Source organism: Salvelinus fontinalis, unplaced genomic scaffold, assembly GCF_029448725.1.
Source record: "Salvelinus fontinalis isolate EN_2023a unplaced genomic scaffold, ASM2944872v1 scaffold_0056, whole genome shotgun sequence".
Taxonomy (NCBI): Eukaryota; Metazoa; Chordata; class Actinopteri; order Salmoniformes; family Salmonidae; genus Salvelinus; species Salvelinus fontinalis.
Window position 1 is genome coordinate 99,734 of NW_026600265.1, and position 24,085 is coordinate 123,818.

Consider the following 24,085-nt stretch of genomic DNA (forward strand, 5'->3'; position numbering starts at 1 on the left):
TCAGCTACAATAATAAATAACAGAACAGTCAATATTTCTGAACATTGTTGAACCATTAACAATGACAACACTTTTACTGTCCGTGGTCAGAGTTCGAACAGACTTCATGTTGCATTTAAACAGTCCAACCGGTTATTACTTTGACCTGGATCCCCATTGGCTGTCTCCATAACAACAGCTAGTCTACCTGGTTGGATCCCCTGACTCCATAACAACAGCTAGTCTACCTGGTTGGATCCCCTGACTCCATAACAACAGCTAGTCTACCTGGTTGAATCCCCTGACTCCATAACAACAGCTAGTCTACCTGGTTGGATCCCCTGACTCCATAACAACAGCTAGTCTACCTGGTTGGATCCCCTGACTCCATAACAACAGCTAGTCTACATGGGTTCAACACAAACAACTAAAAGACATTACAGACTTCGACTTTATATTGAAAGACGGTAGTAGACATAATTTTTCAAGTAGACGTTACAGACATTAAACATGTTTATTTAACTAGGCAAGTCAGTTAATAACACATTCTTATTTACAATGACGGCCTACTTGTAAAGCCCCCCCCCCCCCCCCTGGCCAAACCCTCCCCTAACCCGGACGACGCTGGGCCAAATGGGCGCCGCCCTATGGGACTCCAGATAACAGACGGTTGTGATACAGCCCAGGATCAAACAGGATCAAACCCAGGTCTGTAGTGATGCTGTGCCTTAGACTGCTGCACCACTCGGGAGCTTAAGTTAACATTGCTGACAGATAGTTCTTCCTAACCCTTTAGGAGAATACAGCCTACACACCATTGTTTCTTGTTCTGGTTTAGTAGTAGCCTACACACCATCGTTTCTTGTTCTGGTTTAGTAGTAGCCTGCACACCATCGTTTCTTGTTTAGTAGTAGCCTACACACCATCGTTTCTTGTTTAGTAGTAGCCTACACACCATCGTTTCTTGTTTAGTAGTAGCTTACACACACCATCGTTTCTTGTTTAGTAGTAGCCTACACACCATCGTTTCTTGTTTAGTAGTAGCCTACACACCATTGTTTCTTGTTCTGGTTTAGTAGTTTCCTACACACCATCGTTTCTTGTTCTGGTTTAGTAGTTGCCTACACACCATTGTTTCTTGTTCTGGTTTAGTAGTAGCCTACACACCATTGTTTCTTGTTCTGGTTTAGTAGTAGCCTACACACCATCGTTTCATGTTCTGGTTTAGTAGTAGCCTACACACCATTGTTTCTTGTTCTGGTTTAGTAGTAGCCTACACACCATTGTTTCTTGTTCTGGTTTAGTAGTAGCCTACACACCATTGTTTCTTGTTCTGGTTTAGTAGTAGCCTACACACCATTGTTTCTTGTTCTGGTTTAGTAGTAGCCTACACACCATTGTTTCTTGTTCTGGTTTAGTAGTAGCCTACACACCATTGTTTCTTGTTCTGGTTTAGTAGTAGCCTACACACCATTGTTTCTTGTTCTGGTTTAGTAGTAGCCTACACACCATTGTTTCTTGTTCTGGTTTAGTAGTAGCCTACACACCATTGTTTCTTATTCTGGTTTAGTAGTAGCCTATAAAGGTAACACGCATTGCTTTGTTCTGCAGGAAAATGTCCAAAGATGGAAAAATTGGTTCGTCTGGCAAGTACTTTTATAGGCGTAAGATGGCACAGTGATGCCACCTGTTGGTAAATGTTCATTACTGCAACTCCAGTGTTTTTACCGGTGTGCTTGAGATACCCGGATGTATTGCAACATACTGAACAAGACTGGTTACTCGCGTCAATGTCTCTGTCTCGTCATTTAACATTAAAACAAGTACGTTTGATTGATCCAGAGCTGGGGTGTACTCATTAGTGCAAACCTCACCAACCCGTTGCAAAACGGTAGGGGGGCGGACCGACTTTTGGAAACCATGATTTAGTCAACATTTACATCGTTTATGTGCCAATTCTTGCATGTCACTTTTACTTTGCCAACTTGACGAGACGGACTAGTTTCTTTAGCGACAGATTTACACATTTCCGATGCACGTCTTCTTTCAGGAATTGAAACAACGCAAAGTTTCGACTGTGTTGGGGATCACGCGGATATCAAATCACGATAATGTGCTATCAATCGCCTATAACAACAACTCTATACCTCATAGCCTTTAACATCACATCATATTGATTAGGCTAATCAATATTAATCAACATATAAGCCTGCAATTATTATTCTTGAAAGTTGAAATCAGTATTGTAATAACTTTACAATTCTGCGGATGTTTTACTGCTAGATCACCTCTCTCTACAATAGTCTAACTTCTCAATAACACTTTTCTATATTAAATTGTAAAAGGCTACAAACCTCAAACATGTTTCTTCGACCGGAATTCCTCTAAGTTACTTCCTTATATAATGTAGACTACTTCCCATTTCAACACAGTCGACGCGTTCAACACGTATAGGTTTATATATTATATGTTCATATTTATGTCATATAAAGTCTTCATACACTTAAAACAAGTATTCAGCCCATAAATTAAAATCCTATCTGCAAAAAAAGTGGGTTTGTATTAATTTTATTTGATTGAGTGGTGTTTTGCAGTGTTACCAGCAGAGAGCAGTGTGACACAACAACCAGGTGTGGCAGAAGGACGCTAGACGGTCATATCTGTGTTGTTATGGTAACATGATAGGATGGGTAACCAACGATATACAATGACTCTGCAAACCCCAAAACAAACTGATTACAATGTGTAGTATATGACGTTACATTGAACTAATTACACGTATTAAAGCCCAACTCAAATAAACACATTCCGTTTCATTTATTGAACATGTATTTGACAGAGATTCTGCACATCAATCAACATTTCTGTAAATGTGCCAGATTTAGCCAGCTAGCTAGTTTTCAACTGTAGTTCCTGGGCATGTAGATACAAACATTTTCATAAAAGCGTTAAAAAATACAATTGCCCTAGTACTAACACACCCGATTGAAATAATCTGTGGTTTGATGATAGAGTTAATTAGTTTCATCTAAGGTGTTCGTTCTGGGGCAAAAACTAAAACACGGACCTCTTGGGAGTCCTGGAGGAGAGGTTTGAAAAAGACTGATCTAAAATAACGTGATTCAAATGAGTTGACTTTTGTAGGCCTACATCAGCTGTACAACTTGAGTGTGTGTGGCACAGGTGGCTGGTGGCACTTCAATTGGGGAGGACAGAATGAATGGAATGGTATCAGACACATGAGACATATGGTTTCCGTTCCTTTCACACCATTCCAGACATTTCTTTCATCCTTCCTCCCTTCACAACACCTCTTGTGGTGTCTGGGTGCCTATTTCCCCTAGAATAATGCGATTCAAAATGTTTTCTAGACTGTGTTTACACAGGCTGATATTTTTTCCACTAATTGGTCTTTTTGACGAATCACATCAGACCTTTTCACATCAGATCTTATCTGATTGGTCAAAAGACCAATGAGTGAACCATCTGAAATTTAGCAGCCATGTAATGATGGAGCTATTTCTGCATATTGCGTCTTTGACTGCAATTACCAGAATGCTTTGCGACAGGAAGTGGACGTGAGAACAAAAATGCTCCACTTATGAGCAAGTGACGAGTGATAAACCTGGCTTTCGCTAGCAACTTTTTTTTATTGTTTTATAGAATCTAAAGTGGTCAAGTGTAACGTGAAGTATTATTAAAATACGCTATAATCTTATAACCGACGTCCCGAGTCATTACTTTAAAAGATCGTTATTCTATAGGCCCCTTTAAAAATGTCTCATAGTACTTTTACAGTAATCCAGTCTACCAGATTCCCAACTGAACATTACCAACATCCACCTTCTCAATGAGATCATCTGTGATCTTCATCATCACTGGGACTGTATCAGCATAAAGACCAACAGGTCCCTGTAATAGTCTGCATGGCAGGCCAGTTGTGCAGAGAATTCTGGACAGAGCTCTATACAGACAGACTGGGAATTAATATAGATAGACAGACTGGGAATTAATATAGACAGGCAGACTAGGAATTAATAGACAGACAGCCTAGGAATTAATATAGACAGACAGCCTAGGAATTAATAGACAGACAGCCTAGGAATTAATATAGACAGGCAGACTAGGAATTAATATAGACAGGCAGACTAGGAATTAATATAGACAGGCAGACTAGGAATTAATATAGACAGACAGACTAGGAATTAATATAGACAGGCAGAATAGGAATTAATAGACAGGCAGACTAGGAATTAATATAGACAGGCAGACTAGGAATTAATATAGACAGGCAGACTAGGAATTAATATAGACAGGCAGACTAGGAATTAATATAGACAGACACACAGCCTAGGAATTAATATAGACAGACAGACTAGGAATTAATATAGACAGGCAGACTAGGAATTAATATAGACAGACACACAGCCTAGGAATTAATATAGACAGGCAGACTAGGAATTAATAGACAGGCAGACTAGGAATTAATATAGACAGGCAGACTAGGAATTAATATAGACAGACTAGGAATTAATAGACAGGCAGACTAGGAATGAATATAGACAGGCAGACTAGGAATGAATATAGACAGGCAGACTAGGAATTAATATAGACAGGCAGACTAGGAATTAATATAGACAGGCAGACTAGGAATTAATATAGACAGACAGACTAGGAATTAATATAGACAGACAGACTAGGAATTAATATAGACAGGCAGACTAGGAATTAATATAGACAGACACACACACAGTGACGGACTGACCGAACAACAGACCAACAGATCGCTATAGATAATATAGTGAACTAGACAGTGTAGATGCTCACCGGATCATCTCTAGAGGTTTCAGGATGTTCTCACAGGTTAGAGGAGCATGAGCAGTCTGGCTCCCTGATAGTAGACTGTAGAGTATAGTAACACCTCCAGCATGGTCACTACCCTGATAGTAGACTGTAGAGTACAGTAACACACCTCCAGCATGGTCACTACCCTGATAGTAGACTGTAGAGTACAGTAACACACCTCCAGCATGGTCACTACCCTGATAGTAGACTGTAGAGTACAGTAACACCTCCAGCATGGTCACTACCCTGATAGTAGACTGTAGAGTATAGTAACACCTCCAGCATGGTCACTACCCTGATAGTAGACTGTAGAGTAAAACACCTCCAGCATGGTCACTACCCTGATAGTAGACCGTAGAGTACAGTAATACCTCCAGCATAGTCACTACCCTGATAGTAGACTGTAGAGTATAGTAACACCTCCAGCATGGTCACTACCCTGATAGTAGACTGTAGAATACAGTAACACCTCCAGCATGGTCACTACCCTGATAGTAGACTGTAGAGTACAGTAACACACCTCCAGCATGGTCACTACCCTGATAGTAGACTGTAGAGTACAGTAACACCTCCAGCGTGGTCACTACCCTGATAGTAGACTGTAGAGTACAGTAACACCTCCAGCATGGTCACTACCCTGATAGTAGACTGTAGAGTACAGTAACACACCTCCAGCGTGGTCACTACCCTGATAGTAGACTGTAGAGTACAGTAACACCTCCAGCATGGTCACTACCCTGATAGTAGACTGTAGAGTACAGTAACGTACCTCCAGCATGGTCACTACCCTGATAGTAGACTGTAGAGTACAGTAACACCTCCTGCATGGTCACTACCCTGATAGTAGACTGTAGAGTACAGTAACATACCTCCAGCATGGTCACTACCCTGATAGTAGACTGTAGAGTACAGTAACACACCTCCAGCATGGTCACTACCCTGATAGTAGACTGTAGAGTACAGTAACACACCTCCAGCATGGTCACTACCCTGATAGTAGACTGTAGAGTACAGTAACATACCTCCAGCATGGTCACTACCCTGATAGTAGACTGTAGAGTACAGTAACATACCTCCAGCATGGTCACTACCCTGATAGTAGACTGTAGAGTACAGTAACACACCTCCAGCATGGTCACTACCCTGATAGTAGACTGTAGAGTACAGTAACACCTCCAGCATGGTCACTACCCTGATAGTAGACTGTAGAGTACAGTAACACACCTCCAGCATGGTCACTACCCTGATAGTACACTGTAGAGTACAGTAACACACCTCCAGCATGGTCACTACCCTGATAGTAGACTGTAGAGTACAGTAACACCTCCAGCATGGTCACTACCCTGATAGTAGACTGTAGAGTACAGTAACACCTCCAGCATGGTCACTACCCTGATAGTAGACTGTAGAGTACAGTAACACACCTCCAGCATGGTCACTACCCTGATAGTAGACTGTAGAGTACAGTAACACACCTCCAGCATGGTCACTACCCTGATAGTAGACTGTAGAGTAACACACCTCCAGCATGGTCACTACCCTGATAGTAGACTGTAGAGTACAGTAACACCTCCAGCATGGTCACTACCCTGATAGTAGACTGTAGAGTACAGTAACACACCTCCAGCATGGTCACTACCCTGATAGTAGACTGTAGAGTACAGTAACACACCTCCAGCATGGTCACTACCCTGAGAGTAGACTGTAGAGTACAGTAACACACCTCCAGCATGGTCACTACCCTGATAGTAAGCTGTAGAGTACAGTAACACCTCCAGCATGGTCACTACCCTGATAGTAGACTGTAGAGTACAGTAACACACCTCCAGCATGGTCACTACCCTGATAGTAGACTGTAGAGTACAGTAACACCTCCAGCATGGTCACTACCCTGATAGTAGACTGTAGAGTACAGTAACACACCTCCAGCATGGTCACTACCCTGATAGTAGACTGTAGAGTACAGTAACACACCCCCATATGGTCACTACCCTGATAGTAGACTGTAGAGTACAGTAACACACCTCCAGCATGGTCACTTCCCTGATAGTAGACTGTAGAGTACAGTAACATACCTCCAACATGGTCACTACCCTGATAGTAGACTGTAGAGTACAGTAACACCTCCAGCATGGTCACTACCCTGATAGTAGACTGTAGAGTACAGTAACACCTCCAGCATGGTCACTACCCTGATAGTAGACTGTAGAGTACAGTAACACACCTCCAGCATGGTCACTACCCTGATAGTAGACTGTAGAGTACAGTAACACCTCCAGCATGGTCACTACCCTGATAGTAGGCTGTAGAGTACAGTAACACACCTCCAGCATGGTCACTACCCTGATAGTAGGCTGTAGAGTACAGTAACATACCTCCAGCATGGTCACTACCCTGATAGTAGACTGTAGAGTACAGTAACACCTCCAGCATGATCACTACCCTGATAGTAGACTGTAGAGTACAGTAACACCTCCAGCATGGTCACTACCCTGATAGTAGACTGTAGAGTACAGTAACACCTCCAGCATGGTCACTACCCTGATAGTAGACTGTAGAGTACAGTAACACCTCCAGCATGGTCACTACCCTGATAGTAGACTGTAGAGTACAGTAACACACCTCCAGCATGGTCACTACCCTGATAGTAGACTGTAGAGTACAGTAACACCTCCAGCATGGTCACTACCCTGATAGTAGACTGTAGAGTACAGTAACACCTCCAGCATGGTCACTACCCTGATAGTAGACTGTAGAGTACAGTAACACCTCCAGCATGGTCACTACCCTGATAGTAGAGTACAGTAACACAACTGCAGCATGGTCACTACCCTGATAGTAGACTGTAGAGTACAGTAACACCTCCAGCATGGTCACTACCCTGATAGTAGAGTACAGTAACACACCTGCAGCATGGTCACTACCCTGATAGTAGACTGTAGAGTACAGTAACACACCTCCAGCATGGTCACTACCCTGATAGTAGACTGTAGAGTAACACACCTCCAGCATGGTCACTACCCTGATAGTAGACTGTAGAGTACAGTAACACCTCCAGCATGGTCACTACCCTGATAGTAGACTGTAGAGTAACACACCTCCAGCATGGTCACTACCCTGATAGTAGACTGTAGAGTACAGTAACACCTCCAGCATGGTCACTACCCTGATAGTAGACTGTAGAGTACAGTAACACACCTCCAGCATGGTCACTACCCTGATAGTAGACTGTAGAGTACAGTAACATACCTCCAGCATGGTCACTACCCTGATAGTAGACTGTAGAGTACAGTAACAGCTCCAGCATGGTCACTACCCTGATAGTAGACTGTAGAGTACAGTAACACACCTCCAGCATTGTCACTACCCTGATAGTAGACTGTAGAGTACAGTAACACCTCCAGCATGGTCACTACCCTGATAGTAGACTGTAGAGTATAGTAACACCTCCAGCATGGTCACTACCCTGATAGTAGACTGTAGAGTAAAACACCTCCAGCATGGTCACTACCCTGATAGTAGACCGTAGAGTACAGTAATACCTCCAGCATAGTCACTACCCTGATAGTAGACTGTAGAGTATAGTAACACCTCCAGCATGGTCACTACCCTGATAGTAGACTGTAGAATACAGTAACACCTCCAGCATGGTCACTACCCTGATAGTAGACTGTAGAGTACAGTAACACACCTCCAGCATGGTCACTACCCTGATAGTAGACTGTAGAGTACAGTAACACCTCCAGCGTGGTCACTACCCTGATAGTAGACTGTAGAGTACAGTAACACCTCCAGCATGGTCACTACCCTGATAGTAGACTGTAGAGTACAGTAACACACCTCCAGCGTGGTCACTACCCTGATAGTAGACTGTAGAGTACAGTAACACCTCCAGCATGGTCACTACCCTGATAGTAGACTGTAGAGTACAGTAACGTACCTCCAGCATGGTCACTACCCTGATAGTAGACTGTAGAGTACAGTAACACCTCCTGCATGGTCACTACCCTGATAGTAGACTGTAGAGTACAGTAACATACCTCCAGCATGGTCACTACCCTGATAGTAGACTGTAGAGTACAGTAACACACCTCCAGCATGGTCACTACCCTGATAGTAGACTGTAGAGTACAGTAACACACCTCCAGCATGGTCACTACCCTGATAGTAGACTGTAGAGTACAGTAACATACCTCCAGCATGGTCACTACCCTGATAGTAGACTGTAGAGTACAGTAACATACCTCCAGCATGGTCACTACCCTGATAGTAGACTGTAGAGTACAGTAACACACCTCCAGCATGGTCACTACCCTGATAGTAGACTGTAGAGTACAGTAACACCTCCAGCATGGTCACTACCCTGATAGTAGACTGTAGAGTACAGTAACACACCTCCAGCATGGTCACTACCCTGATAGTACACTGTAGAGTACAGTAACACACCTCCAGCATGGTCACTACCCTGATAGTAGACTGTAGAGTACAGTAACACCTCCAGCATGGTCACTACCCTGATAGTAGACTGTAGAGTACAGTAACACCTCCAGCATGGTCACTACCCTGATAGTAGACTGTAGAGTACAGTAACACACCTCCAGCATGGTCACTACCCTGATAGTAGACTGTAGAGTACAGTAACACACCTCCAGCATGGTCACTACCCTGATAGTAGACTGTAGAGTAACACACCTCCAGCATGGTCACTACCCTGATAGTAGACTGTAGAGTACAGTAACACCTCCAGCATGGTCACTACCCTGATAGTAGACTGTAGAGTACAGTAACACACCTCCAGCATGGTCACTACCCTGATAGTAGACTGTAGAGTACAGTAACACACCTCCAGCATGGTCACTACCCTGAGAGTAGACTGTAGAGTACAGTAACACACCTCCAGCATGGTCACTACCCTGATAGTAAGCTGTAGAGTACAGTAACACCTCCAGCATGGTCACTACCCTGATAGTAGACTGTAGAGTACAGTAACACACCTCCAGCATGGTCACTACCCTGATAGTAGACTGTAGAGTACAGTAACACCTCCAGCATGGTCACTACCCTGATAGTAGACTGTAGAGTACAGTAACACACCTCCAGCATGGTCACTACCCTGATAGTAGACTGTAGAGTACAGTAACACACCCCCATATGGTCACTACCCTGATAGTAGACTGTAGAGTACAGTAACACACCTCCAGCATGGTCACTACCCTGATAGTAGACTGTAGAGTACAGTAACATACCTCCAACATGGTCACTACCCTGATAGTAGACTGTAGAGTACAGTAACACCTCCAGCATGGTCACTACCCTGATAGTAGACTGTAGAGTACAGTAACACCTCCAGCATGGTCACTACCCTGATAGTAGACTGTAGAGTACAGTAACACACCTCCAGCATGGTCACTACCCTGATAGTAGACTGTAGAGTACAGTAACACCTCCAGCATGGTCACTACCCTGATAGTAGGCTGTAGAGTACAGTAACACACCTCCAGCATGGTCACTACCCTGATAGTAGGCTGTAGAGTACAGTAACATACCTCCAGCATGGTCACTACCCTGATAGTAGACTGTAGAGTACAGTAACACCTCCAGCATGATCACTACCCTGATAGTAGACTGTAGAGTACAGTAACACCTCCAGCATGGTCACTACCCTGATAGTAGACTGTAGAGTACAGTAACACCTCCAGCATGGTCACTACCCTGATAGTAGACTGTAGAGTACAGTAACACCTCCAGCATGGTCACTACCCTGATAGTAGACTGTAGAGTACAGTAACACACCTCCAGCATGGTCACTACCCTGATAGTAGACTGTAGAGTACAGTAACACCTCCAGCATGGTCACTACCCTGATAGTAGACTGTAGAGTACAGTAACACCTCCAGCATGGTCACTACCCTGATAGTAGACTGTAGAGTACAGTAACACCTCCAGCATGGTCACTACCCTGATAGTAGAGTACAGTAACACAACTGCAGCATGGTCACTACCCTGATAGTAGACTGTAGAGTACAGTAACACCTCCAGCATGGTCACTACCCTGATAGTAGAGTACAGTAACACACCTGCAGCATGGTCACTACCCTGATAGTAGACTGTAGAGTACAGTAACACACCTCCAGCATGGTCACTACCCTGATAGTAGACTGTAGAGTAACACACCTCCAGCATGGTCACTACCCTGATAGTAGACTGTAGAGTACAGTAACACCTCCAGCATGGTCACTACCCTGATAGTAGACTGTAGAGTAACACACCTCCAGCATGGTCACTACCCTGATAGTAGACTGTAGAGTACAGTAACACCTCCAGCATGGTCACTACCCTGATAGTAGACTGTAGAGTACAGTAACACACCTCCAGCATGGTCACTACCCTGATAGTAGACTGTAGAGTACAGTAACATACCTCCAGCATGGTCACTACCCTGATAGTAGACTGTAGAGTACAGTAACAGCTCCAGCATGGTCACTACCCTGATAGTAGACTGTAGAGTACAGTAACACACCTCCAGCATTGTCACTACCCTGATAGTAGACTGTAGAGTACAGTAACACACCTCCAGCATGGTCACTACCCTGATAGTAGACTGTAGAGTACAGTAACACCTCCAGCATGGTCACTACCCTGATAGTAGACTGTAGAGTACAGTAACACACCTCCAGCATGGTCACTACCCTGATAGTAGACTGTAGAGTACAGTAACACCTCCAGCATGGTCACTACCCTGATAGTAGACTGTAGAGTACAGTAACATACCTCCAGCATGGTCACTACCCTGATAGTAGACTGTAGAGTACAGTAACACTTTCAGCATGGTCACTACCCTGATAGTAGACTGTAGAGTAACACACCTCCAGCATGGTCACTACCCTGATAGTAGACTGTAGAGTACAGTAACACCTCCAGCATGGTCACTACCCTGATAGTAGACTGTAGAGTACAGTAACACACCTCCAGCATGGTCACTACCCTGATAGTAGACTGTAGAGTACAGTAACATACCTCCAGCATGGTCACTACCCTGATAGTAGACTGTAGAGTACAGTAACATACCGCCAGCATGGTCACTACCCTGATAGTAGACTGTAGAGTACAGTAACACACCTCCAGCATGGTCACTACCCTGATAGTAGACTGTAGAGTACAGTAACACACCTCCAGCATGGTCACTACCCTGATAGTAGACTGTAGAGTACAGTAACACACCTCCAGCATGGTCACTACCCTGATAGTAGACTGTAGAGTACAGTAACACCTCCAGCATGGTCACTTCCCTGATAGTAGACTGTAGAGTACAGTAACACCTCCAGCATGGTCACTACCCTGATAGTAGACTGTAGAGTACAGTAACACACCTCCAGCATGGTCACTACCCTGATAGTAGGCTGTAGAGTACAGTAACACACCTCCAGCATGGTCACTACCCTGATAGTAGACTGTAGAGTACAGTAACACCTCCAGCATGGTCACTACCCTGATAGTAGACTGTAGAGTAACACACCTCCAGCATGGTCACTACCCTGATAGTAGACTGTAGAGTACAGTAACACCTCCAGCATGGTCACTACCCTGATAGTATACTGTAGAGTACAGTAACACCTCCAGCATGGTCAATACCCTGATAGTAGACTGTAGAGTACAGTAACACCTCCAGCATGGTCACTACCCTGATAGTAGACTGTAGAGTAGAGTAACACACCTCCAGCATGGTCACTACCCTGATAGTAGACTGTAGAGTACAGTAACACCTCCAGCATGGTCACTACCCTGATAGTAGACTGTAGAGTACAGTAACATACCTCCAGCATGGTCACTACCCTGATAGTAGACTGTAGAGTACAGTAACATACCTCCAGCATGGTCACTACCCTGATAGTAGACTGTAGAGTACAGTAACACCTCCAGCATGGTCACTACCCTGATAGTAGACTGTAGAGTACAGTAACACACCTCCAGCATGGTCACTACCCTGATAGTAGACTGTAGAGTACAGTAACACCTCCAGCATGGTCACTACCCTGATAGTAGACTGTAGAGTACAGTAACACCTCCAGCATGGTCACTACCCTGATAGTAGACTGTAGAGTACAGTAACACCTCCAGCATGGTCACTACCCTGATAGTAGACTGTAGAGTACAGTAACACCTCCAGCATGGTCACTACCCTGATAGTAGACTGTAGAGTACAGTAACATACCTCCAGCATGGTCAATACCCCAAGAACAAGAACACAGTAGCCTCCATCATTCTGAAATGGAAGAATTCTCTGACAGAGCCCCAGAGTTCCTCTGTGGAGATGGGAGAACCTTCCAGAAGGACTCCACCAATCAGGCCTTTATGGTAGTGGCCCGTCGGAAGCCACTCCTCAGTAAAAAGCACATGACAGCCCGCTTGGAGTTTGCAAAAAGGCACCTAAAGGACTCTGACCATGAGAAACAATATTCTCTGGTCTGATGAAACCAAGATTGAACTCTTTGGCCTGAATGCCAAGCGTCACATCTGGAGGAAACCTAGCACCATCCCTACGGTGAAGCATGGTGGTGGCAGCATCATGCTGTGGGGATGTTTTTCAGCGGCAGGGAGACTAGTCAGTTTAGTTTATTTTTACAGGGACTTTGCACATTAATCAACGTTTCAGTAAAAGTGCCGGTTTCAACCGCAGTCACTGGGCAGGTTATTAAAAACAATTACAATACAGACAATCATTGAGCAGTGAGCACACGCAGAGCAACATAGGACAAGCAAGACGTAGCATACAGACAGAGCAACATAGGACAAGCAAGACGTAGCATACAGACAGAGCAACATAGGACAAGCAAGACATAGCATACAGACAGAGCAACATAGAACAAAAAGCAGCAAGACAAAATCCATAAAAGCAACAAAGTGTTTCCACACCTCACAAGCTACAGACAACAGACAACATGGAAAGCGGCAATACACAGCTAGAGATTATGTTCACAAGTCTGATTGACCTTTAGCCGTGTCTTCATGTTTTTTGTGAAAGTGTGATCGGTGGTACAGTTATGGGTGTCTGATGGCAGTGTATTCCAGACATGGGAAGCGGATTTACTAAAGGTGCTTTTCCTTAAGGGAACTATACAGTCACCTCTCATGGCAGACCTTGTGGCTCTGCTGCCATATGTTTGGGTTTTCTGTTTAACAAAAATATTGAGTGGAGGGGGAGGAGCCAGGCCATTTAGGATCTTGAACACAAGACATGCGTCGGTGTAGGATGAGTGGAGGGGGAGCCAGGCCATTTAGGATCTTGAATACAAGACATGCATCGGTGTAGGATCGAGGCAAAGACGAACGGAGAAAAGTACAGAGAGATCCTTGATGAAAACCTGCTCCAGAGCTCAGGACCTCAGACTGGGGCGAAGGTTCACCTTCCAACAGGACAACGACCCTAAGCACACAGCCAAGACAACGCATGAGCGGCTTCGGGACAAGTCTCTGAATGTCCTTGAGTGGCCCAGCAAGAGCCCGGACTTGACCCCAATCTTGACCCTCTGTCTAACAACCTGACAGAGCTTGAGAGGATCTGCAGAGAAGAATGGGAGAAACTCCCCAAATACAGGTGTGCCGAGCTTGTAGCGTCATACCCAACAAGACTTGATGCTGTAATCACTGCCAAAGGTGCTTCAGCAATGTACTGAGGAAAGGGTCTGAATACTTATGGAATTTCAGTTTCTTTTTTTCTAACATTTTTTTTTACATTTCTTAACTTTTTTGCTTTGTCATTATGGGGTATTGTGATGTCATTATGGGGTATTGTGAGGTCATTCTGAGGCATTGTGTGTAGATTGATGAGGATTTTATTTTTCATCCATTTTAGAATAAAGCCGTAATGTAACAAAATGTGGAAAAAGTCAACAGGTCTGAATACTTCCAAATGCACTGTACCCCTTATGGCTTGTAATGTAGCCTCTATGTATAATTTATGGCTTCTAATGTAGTCTATGTATCCCTTACTGTAGCTAAACATTAACAGGACAAAGCCTTTAGCCAGGATTGAGGGCTCTATTTAATGTGTAACTAAACATTAACAGGACAAAGCCTTTGGCCAGGATTGAGGGCTCTATTTAATGTGTAGCTAAACATTAACAGGACAAAGCCTTTGGCCAGGATTGAGGGCTCTATTTAACGTGTCATCGCTGAAGCGTCACAGATTCCACCATAGAAAAGTCGAGGTCATTTCTGATTGAGCCGACATATGCATCGTTTACCGTGAACGCAGTCTCCGAGGAGCGCGGGATCGTTGACTTTAAAAGCCGCAAAGCCTATAATCTGCTATCATATACCACACCCTCATCCTATAATCTGCTATCATATACCACACCCTCATCCTATAATCTGCTATCATATACCACACCCTCATCCTATAATCTGCTATCATATACCACACCCTCATCCTATAATCTGCTATCATATACCACACCCTCATCCTATAATCTGCTATCATATACCACACCCTCATCCTATAATCTGCTATCATATACCACACCCTCATTCTATAATCTTCTATCATATACCACACCCTCATCCTATAATCTGCTATCATATACCACACCCTCATCCTATAATCTGCTATCATATACCACACCCTCATCCTATAATCTGCTATCATATACCACACCCTCATCCTATAATCTGCTATCATATACCACACCCTCATCCTATAATCTGCTATCATATACCACACCCTCATTCTATAATCTTCTATCATATACCACACCCTCATCGGGCCTTATTGCTTCATTACCCTTCCATCAGCCGCTGCCCCTCCGTCAGTCATAGAGGAAGGAAGAGCGAAGACACACACCACCCAGCCTCACACAGACACCACCCAGCCTCACACAGACACCACCCAGCCTCACACAGACACCACCCAGCCTCACACAGACACCACCCAGCCTCACACAGACACCACCCAGCCTCACACAGACACCACCCAGCCTCACACAGACACCACCCAGCCTCACAGAGAAACCCCCCAACACACAGAAACCACCCAACACACAGAATCCACCCAACACACAGAAACCCCCCAACACACAGAAACCCCCTAACACACAGAAACCAGCCACTCACACAGAAACCAGCCACTCACACAGAAACCAGCCACTCACACAGAAACCCCCCAACACACAGAAACCACCAAACACACAGAAACCACCCAACACACAGAAACCACCCAACACACAGAAACCCCCCAACACACAGAAACCACCAAACACACAGAAACCACCCAACACACAGAAACCACCCAACACACAGAAACCACCCAACACACAGAAGTTATCAAAAGCTTGTTTTTTAATTCAACAAATTGACATCTTTCAGCGAGGTGTTTGGTTAAGAAAATAGAGGGACGAAAAATAAATGACAGAAGATGAGGGTTGTTTATGATCGTCATGACTACGAAGGGAACGGGTAAACAACAACAATCTCTGAGCATGATCAACTACAACAGTGCTCTGAGGGAGAGGAGAGAGAGAAAGATGGAGGGACGTAGAGAGGGAAACAGAAGGAGAGACAGATGAGAGGGAGAGGAGAGAGAAAGATGGAGGGAGAGGAGGGTGTTGTCTTCATCACTCCATGGTGTCCTGGTTCTCCTGGTCTCCTCCCATGTCATCACTAGGTTCCTTGCCCTCCTTGCTTCTCTTGCTCTTCTTGTGTTTGTGTCTCCTGTGACCGTCTCCTTCTTCACTATCATGTCTCCTCCTGCTGCTACTGCTCAGAATGAGAGAGAGGGGGAGAATGAGGGAGAGGGAGGGAGAGAGAGAGAGAGAGAGAGAGGGGGAGAAAAGGAAGACAGTTCTGATTCTGATACAACAAAGAGGTGAAATAGTGTGTGTGAGTGAGTGAGTGAGTGAGTGAGTGAGTGAGTGAGTGAGTGAGTGAGTGAGTGAATCGTACCTGCGTGATGACTTGTGTCTCCCCTCCTCCTTCTCTCTGTGTCTTCTCTCTCTGTGTCTCTCCTCCTTCTCACGGCTCGACCTCTCTCTGTGACGCTCCCCGCCTCCACCACCACGCTCACCACCACTGCCACGGTCACCGCCACGCTCCCCACCTCCACGGTCACCTCCGCGGTCTACGCCTCCACGCTCCCCCCCTCCACGGTCACCTCCTCCACGGTCACCGCCGCTGTAGCCACGCTCCGCCTGGTACTCCCGGTAACCGCGGTACCGCTCCTCGTCACTATGGAGACCAGACAGAATATCTCATTGGACGCTGGACAGTGACATGACTAATCATCTTTTCTGATTGAAACAACTCACTGTTCAATCTGGTCGTTGTTAAACAGATCTTTTCTGATTGGACAGTGAGATGAGGTGTGTCAATCTGTCAGTTGTTGTTTAACCTCTCTTGGGTAGGGGGCAGTATTTTCACGTCCGGATGAAAAGCGTGCCCAAAGTAAACTGCCTGTTACTCAGGCCCAGAAGCTAGGATATGCATATAATAGAGATAGAAAACACTCTAAAGTTTCTAAAAATGTTAGAATAATGTCTGTGAGTATAACAGAACTGATATGGCAGGCGAAACCCTGAGGACAAACTATCCCCAAAAAAATTGCAGTTCCTAGGGCTTCCACTAGATGTCAACAGTCTTTAGAAAGAGTTCAGGCTGGTTTTTGGAAAAATTTGCAAGAAGTTGTAGTTTTTCTAAGAGGCTCCCATTTTGGCTGTCGTGTTTCCATGCGCGTGGATGAAAGTGCGTTCTTTGTTATTTATCTCCGGTAATGAACATCTCCGTCTTAAATTGTATTGTTTATTTGCGTATTACGGTACCTGAGGTTTGATTATAAACGTTGTTTGACTCTTTTGGATAAGTTTATTGGTAACGTTTGGGCTTCATTTTGAAGGAGGGAAATCGAGTGGATTATTGAATGAAGCGCGACAGCTAAACTGAGTTTTTATGGATATAAAGAAGGACGTTATCGAACAAAAGGACCATTTGTGATGTAACTGGGACCTTTTGGAGTGCCAACAGAAGAAGATCTTCAAAGGTAAGGCATTTATTATATCGCTATTTCTGACTTTCGTGTCGCACCTGCCTGGTTGAAAACTGTTTTCATGCTTTTGTATGCGGGGAGCTGTCCTCAGATAATCGCATGGTGTGCTTTCGTCGTAAAGCCTTTTTAAAATCAGACACAGCGGCTGGATTAACAAGAAGTTAAGCTTTATTTTGATGTATAATACTTGTATTTACATGAATGTTAAATTTTTATATTTCTGTCATTTGAATTTCACACTCTGCAATTTCACCGGATGTTGGCCAGGTGGGACGCTACCGTCCAGCATTGCCCATAAGAAGTTAAACAGATCTTTTCTGATTGGACAGTGAGATGAGCCAATCTGTTGGTCGTTGTTGAGGACAGAGGGCGCTGTTTTCACTTTGGGGGAAAATCGTGCCCAATTTAAACAGCCTCGTACTCAATTCTTGCTCGTACAATATGCATATTATTATTATTACTATTGGATAGAAAACACTCTCTAGTTTCTAAAACCGTTTGAATTATATCTGTGAGTAAAACAGAACTAATTTGGCAGCAAACTTCCTGACAGGAAGTGGAAAAAATGAAATCGATGCTCTGTTCTAGGGCCTACCTATAAATGCCCTTGATATTTATTAGAATACATGCACTTCATACGTCTTCCACTAGATGTCGACAGGCAATGAGATAAGAAATGGAGTGAATAACTTGATCTGGGGTCGAATAAAAGCTCTCAGCATGACGTGTCACCAGTTTCCTGTTTTCTTGAGAGCGCGTGAAGGGACCTGGTTTTGCCTTCTGATAAGCTGTCGTTATAGACGACTAATATCTCCGGCTTTGATTTTATTTGATACATGTGACAATATCATCGTAAAGTATGTTTTTTCAATATAGTTTTATTAGATTATTGAAATTTATTCGGGACGTTAGGCATGTTGCGTTGTGTGCCTTTGTTCAGGAAGGAGAGCTTCGCGCTACTTTGCTAGCTTTCTGTGCTAATTGACTGGAGAAGAGGACATTCTAAAACCAAACAACGATTGTTCTGGACAAAGGACCCCTTGTACAACATTCTGATGAAAGATCATCAAAAGTAGGACCCATTTTATGATGCTATTTCATATATCTATCGAACATGTGAAATAGTCGTTTGCGCCCAGATTTTGGACATGCTCTCGCTATAACTAAGCTGGATGTCGTAATGAAGTTATTTTTAGAATTCTAACACGGCGATTGCATTAAGAACTAGTGTATCTATCATTTCCTATACAACATGTATTTTCTAGTAACGTTTATGAATAGTTAGAGTGAACAGAATAGTTGAGTGTCATAAAAATATCCGCACATTCTGGGAAAAAGATGCTACGTTAGCACAATGTATAACCACTGATTTCAGCTCTAAATATGCACATTTTCAAACAAAACATAAGTGTATGTATAACCTGATGTTATAGGACTGTCATCTGATGAAGGTTTATGAAGGTTAGTGAAAATTAATATCTTTTGCTGGTTTATTCCCTATCGCTAACGTGCCTATTGCTATCGCTAGTGTGGTAGTGTAGTGTGGTAGGCTATTGTAGTAAGCTAATATAATGCTATATTGTGTTTTCGCTGTAAAACACTTAAAAAAATCGGAAATATTGGCTGGATTCACAAGATGTTTGTCTTTCATTTGCTGTACACCATCGATTTTTCAGAAATGTTTTATGATGAGTATTTAGGTATTTGACGTTGGTGTCTGTAATTACTCTGGCTGCTTCGGTTCTATTTCTGACGGTAGCTGTGATGGTAGCTGCAATGTAAAACTGATTTATACCTCAAATATGCACATTTTTCGAACAAAACATAGATTTATTGTATAACATGTTATAAGACTGTCATCTGATGAAGTTGTTTCTTGGTTAGTTTGGTTGTTTCTTGGTTAGTTAGGTTGGCTTTGTGCATGCTACCTGTGCAAATCACGACAATGAAAATAATCCTGATGTCATTCAGCCTGGATAAAGCATAGGCTACTTTGTAGTTAACATTTAATTGAGTTTTTTATTTATTTATTTTTTACGGAAAACGTTGCACCTACCAGAAGATTTTTAATTAGCATCGTGGCTAACGGCTACATGAAGGGGTAGCTGAGTGCAAACCACACATTCCTCGTTGCCTCTTCAGAAAGCTGGTGGGAATAGGAATCACTGATGGCACTCTGCTAACGTCTTATGATAAACTTGGAGCAAATTAATTAAATGTTCAATACATTTAGTTTTTGTCTGGATTCTGCGATCCCGTCCGCGGTCTCCAGATTTTATAGGGCCCTAGTAACAGAGTTAATTTTTATTTAACCTTTATTTAACTAGGCAAGTCAGTTAAGAACAAATTCTTATTTACAATGACGGCCTGAGAACAGTGGGTTAACTGCCTTGTTCAGGGGCAGGACGACAGATTTATACCTTGTCAGCTCGGGGATTAGATCTAGCAACCTTTGGGTTACTAACCAACGCTATAACCACTAGGCTACCTGCCCGTTAAGAGTGTGCTGTAAGCGCACTCCATAGCTAGCTATCGTACTCAATATGTTTCTATAGCTCAACTGGTTTGTGCGTTGCCAAGGAATGCGGTCACTTGTGTTAGCGGGCAGAGGACCACTGGTCCGAGCCCGGTACGGGGACAGTGGGGGAAGAAATACTGTTAGGAGAACACTGTCGCCGCTGTCGTCGCCGCGTCGTCCTCGGCTAACCCGCTGTCGTCGCCGCGTCGTCCTCGGCTAACCCGCTGTCGTCGCCGCGTCGTCCTCGGCTAACCCGCTGTCGTCGCCGCGTCGTCCTCGGCTAACCCGCTGTCGTCGCCGCGTCGTCCTCGGCTAACCCGCTGTCGTCGCCGCGTCGTCCTCGGCTAACCCGCTGTCGTCGCCGCGTCGTCCTCGGCTAACCCGCTGTCGTCGCCGCGTCGTCCTCGGCTAACCCGCTGTCGTCGCCGCGTCGTCCTCGGCTAACCCGCTGTCGTCGCCGCGTCGTCCTCGGCTAACCCGCTGTCGTCGCCGCGTCGTCCTCGGCTAACCCGCTGTCGTCGCCGCGTCGTCCTCGGCTAACCCGCTGTCGTCGCCGCGTCGTCCTCGGCTAACCCGCTGTCGTCGCCGCGTCGTCCTCGGCTAACCCGCTGTCGTCGCCGCGTCGTCCCCGGCTAACCCGCTGTCGTCGCCGCGTCGTCCCCGGCTAACCCGCTGTCGTCGCCGCGTCGTCCCCGGCTAACCCGCTGTCGTCGCCGCGTCGTCCCCGGCTAACCCGCTGTCGTCGCCGCGTCGTCCCCGGCTAACCCGCTGTCGTCGCCGCGTCGTCCCCGGCTAACCCGCTGTCGTCGCCGCGTCGTCCCCGGCTAACCCGCTGTCGTCGCCGCGTCGTCCCCGGCTAACCCGCTGTCGTCGCCGCGTCGTCCTCGGCTAACCCGCTGTCGTCGCCGCGTCGTCCTCGGCTAACCCGCTGTCGTCGCCGCGTCGTCCTCGGCTAACCCGCTGTCGTCGCCGCGTCGTCCTCGGCTAACCCGCTGTCGTCGCCGCGTCGTCCTCGGCTAACCCGCTGACGCCGCGTCGTCCTCGGCTAACCCGCTGACGCCGCGTCGTCCTCGGCTAACCCGCTGACGCCGCGTCGTCCTCGGCTAACCCGTTGTGGCCGCGTCGTCCTCGGCTAACCCGCTGTGGCCGCGCCGTCCTCGGCTAACCCGCTGTGGCCGCGCCGTCCTCGGCTAACCCGCTGTGGCCGCGTCGTCCTCGGCTAACCCGCTGTGGCCGCGTCGTCCTCGGCTAACCCGCTGTGGCCGCGTCGTCCTCGGCTAACCCGCTGTGGCCGCGTCGTCCTCGGCTAACCCGCTGTCGCCGCGTCGTCCTCGACTAACCCGCTGTCGCCGCGTCGTCCTCGACTAACCCGCTGTCGCCGCGTCGTCCTCGACTAACCCGCTGTGGCCGCGTCGTCCTCGACTAACCCGCTGTGGCCGCGTCGTCCTCGACTAACCCGCTGTGGCCGCGTCGTCCTCGACTAACCCGCTGTGGCCGCGTCGTCCTCGGCTAACCCGCTGTGGCCGCGTCGTCCTCGACTAACCCGCTGTGGCCGCGTCGTCCTCGGCTAACCCGCTGTGGCCGCGTCGTCCTCGGCTAACACGCTGACGCCGCGTCGTCCTTGACTAACCTGTTGTAAGCCATTGTGGAGGGGCTGTGCTCTCTCTCTCTCTCCCTCTCATGTGGTCTCTCCCTGGGTCTCTCTCTCTCCTTCTCCCTCTTGTCCTCCCGTCTGGGTCCTGGTCCCGGTCCCGGTCCTTGTGGGTAGTAGTACAGTAAAAAACATCAGGTCAGACTGATTGGTTATTGATTGACTGGTTGGTTATTGATCACTAGTAAAAAACATTAGCTGACACCAAAAAACAGTTTGTAGAGGCGCTGACTAACAGAGAGTGACCCTTTTAAAGGCAATGTTCCTGTGTTCACGGAGACTGTAGTCACGGTAACCGCTGCATAGGTCAACTCAATCAGATATGACCTTTAAATTCTGCTATTACACAGATATACTGCGGATCACATTAAATAAATACATGGTCTATACCACCCTCCTGTTTAGGTTTATCTGGAGGGTAGCAGTCCCACTGTTTAGACTGGTTTACCTGGAGGGTAGCAGTCCCACTGTTTAGACTGGTTTACCTGGAGGGTAGTAGTACTACTGTTTAGACTGGTTTACCTGGAGGGTAGTAGTCCCACTGTTTACACTGGTTTACCTGGGGGGTAGTAGTACTTCTGTTTAGACTGGTTTACCTGGAGGATAGTAGTACTACTGTTTAGACTGGTTTACCTGGAGGATAGTAGTCCCACTGTTTACACTGGTTTACCTGGAGGGTAGTAGTCCCACTGTTTAGACTGGTTTACCTGGAGGGTAGCAGTACTACTGTTTACACTGGTTTACCTGGAGGGTAGTAGTTCTACAGTTTAGACTGGTTTACCTGGAGGGTAGCAGTACTACTGTTTAGACTGGTTTACCTGGAGGGTAGCAGTACTACTGTTTACACTGGTTTACCTGGAGGGTAGTAGTCCCACTGTTTAGACTGGTTTACCTGGAGGGTAGTAGTCCCACTGTTTACACTGGTTTACCTGGAGGGTAGTAGTCCTACTGTTTAGACTGGTTTACCTGGAGGGTAGTAGTACTACTGTTTAGACTGGTTTACCTGGAGGGTAGTAGTCCCACTGTTTAGACTGGTTTACCTGGAGGGTAGTAGTCCCACTGTTTAGACTGGTTTACCTGGAGGGTAGTAGTACTAATGTTTACACTGGTTTACCTGGAGGGTAGCAGTCCTACTGTTTATACTGGTTTACCTGGAGGGTAGTAGTACTACAGTTAAGACTGGTTTACCTGGAGGGTAGCAGTCCTACTGTTTAGACTGGTTTACCTGGAGGGTAGCAGTACTACTGTTAAGACTGGTTTACCTGGAGGATAATAGTACTACTGTTTAGACTGGTTTACCTGGAGGGTAGCAGTCCCACTGTTTACACTGGTTTACCTGGAGGGTAGTAGTCCCACTGTTTAGACCGGTTTACCTGGAGGGTAGTAGTTCTACAGTTTAGACTGGTTTACCTGGAGGGTAGTAATCCCACTGTTTAGACCGGTTTACCTGGAGGGTAGTAGTTCTACAGTTTAGACTGGTTTACCTGGAGGGTAGCAGTACTACCGTTTAGACTGGTTTACCTGGAGGGTAGCAGTACTACCGTTTACACTGGTTTACCTGGAGGGTAGTAGTCCCACTGTTTAGACTGGTTTACCTGGAGGGTAGTAGTCCCACTGTTTACACTGGTTTACCTGGAGGGTAGTAGTCCTACTGTTTAGACTGGTTTACCTGGAGGGTAGTAGTACTACTGTTTAGACTGGTTTACCTGGAGGGTAGTAGTCCTACTGTTTAGACTGGTTTACCTGGAGGGTAGTAGTACTACTGTTTAGACTGATTTACCTGGAGGGTAGTAGTCCCACTGTTTAGACTGGTTTACCTGGAGGGTAGTAGTACTAATGTTTACACTGGTTTACCTGGAGGGTAGCAGTCCTACTGTTTATACTGGTTTACCTGGAGGGTAGTAGTCCCACTGTTTACACTGGTTTACCTGGAGGGTAGTAGTCCCACTGTTTAGACTGGTTTACCTGGAGGGTAGTAGTCCTACTGTTTAGACTGGTTTACCTGGAGGGTAGTAGTACTACTGTTTAGACTGGTTTACCTGGAGGGTAGTAGTACTAC

At 45.7% G+C, this 24,085-nt stretch overlaps 1 protein-coding gene across 2 annotated transcripts in view; it reads right to left on the bottom strand.

The window, feature by feature from the left end:
- Positions 1-16,140: 16,140 nt before the first annotated feature.
- LOC129842599 (pre-mRNA 3'-end-processing factor FIP1-like) overlaps positions 16,141-24,085 on the bottom strand; it is a 40,700-nt gene continuing 32,755 nt past the window's right edge. For both annotated transcript variants that reach the window (XM_055911228.1, XM_055911227.1), the window contains exons 17-19: positions 22,006-22,132; positions 16,762-17,043; positions 16,141-16,575 (exon numbers count right to left, since the gene is read on the bottom strand). In XM_055911228.1, the coding sequence (XP_055767203.1) occupies positions 16,434-16,575; positions 16,762-17,043; positions 22,006-22,132 (551 nt within the window). In that variant the 3' untranslated portion in view covers positions 16,141-16,433. The remainder of the gene's footprint in view (positions 16,576-16,761; positions 17,044-22,005; positions 22,133-24,085) is intronic.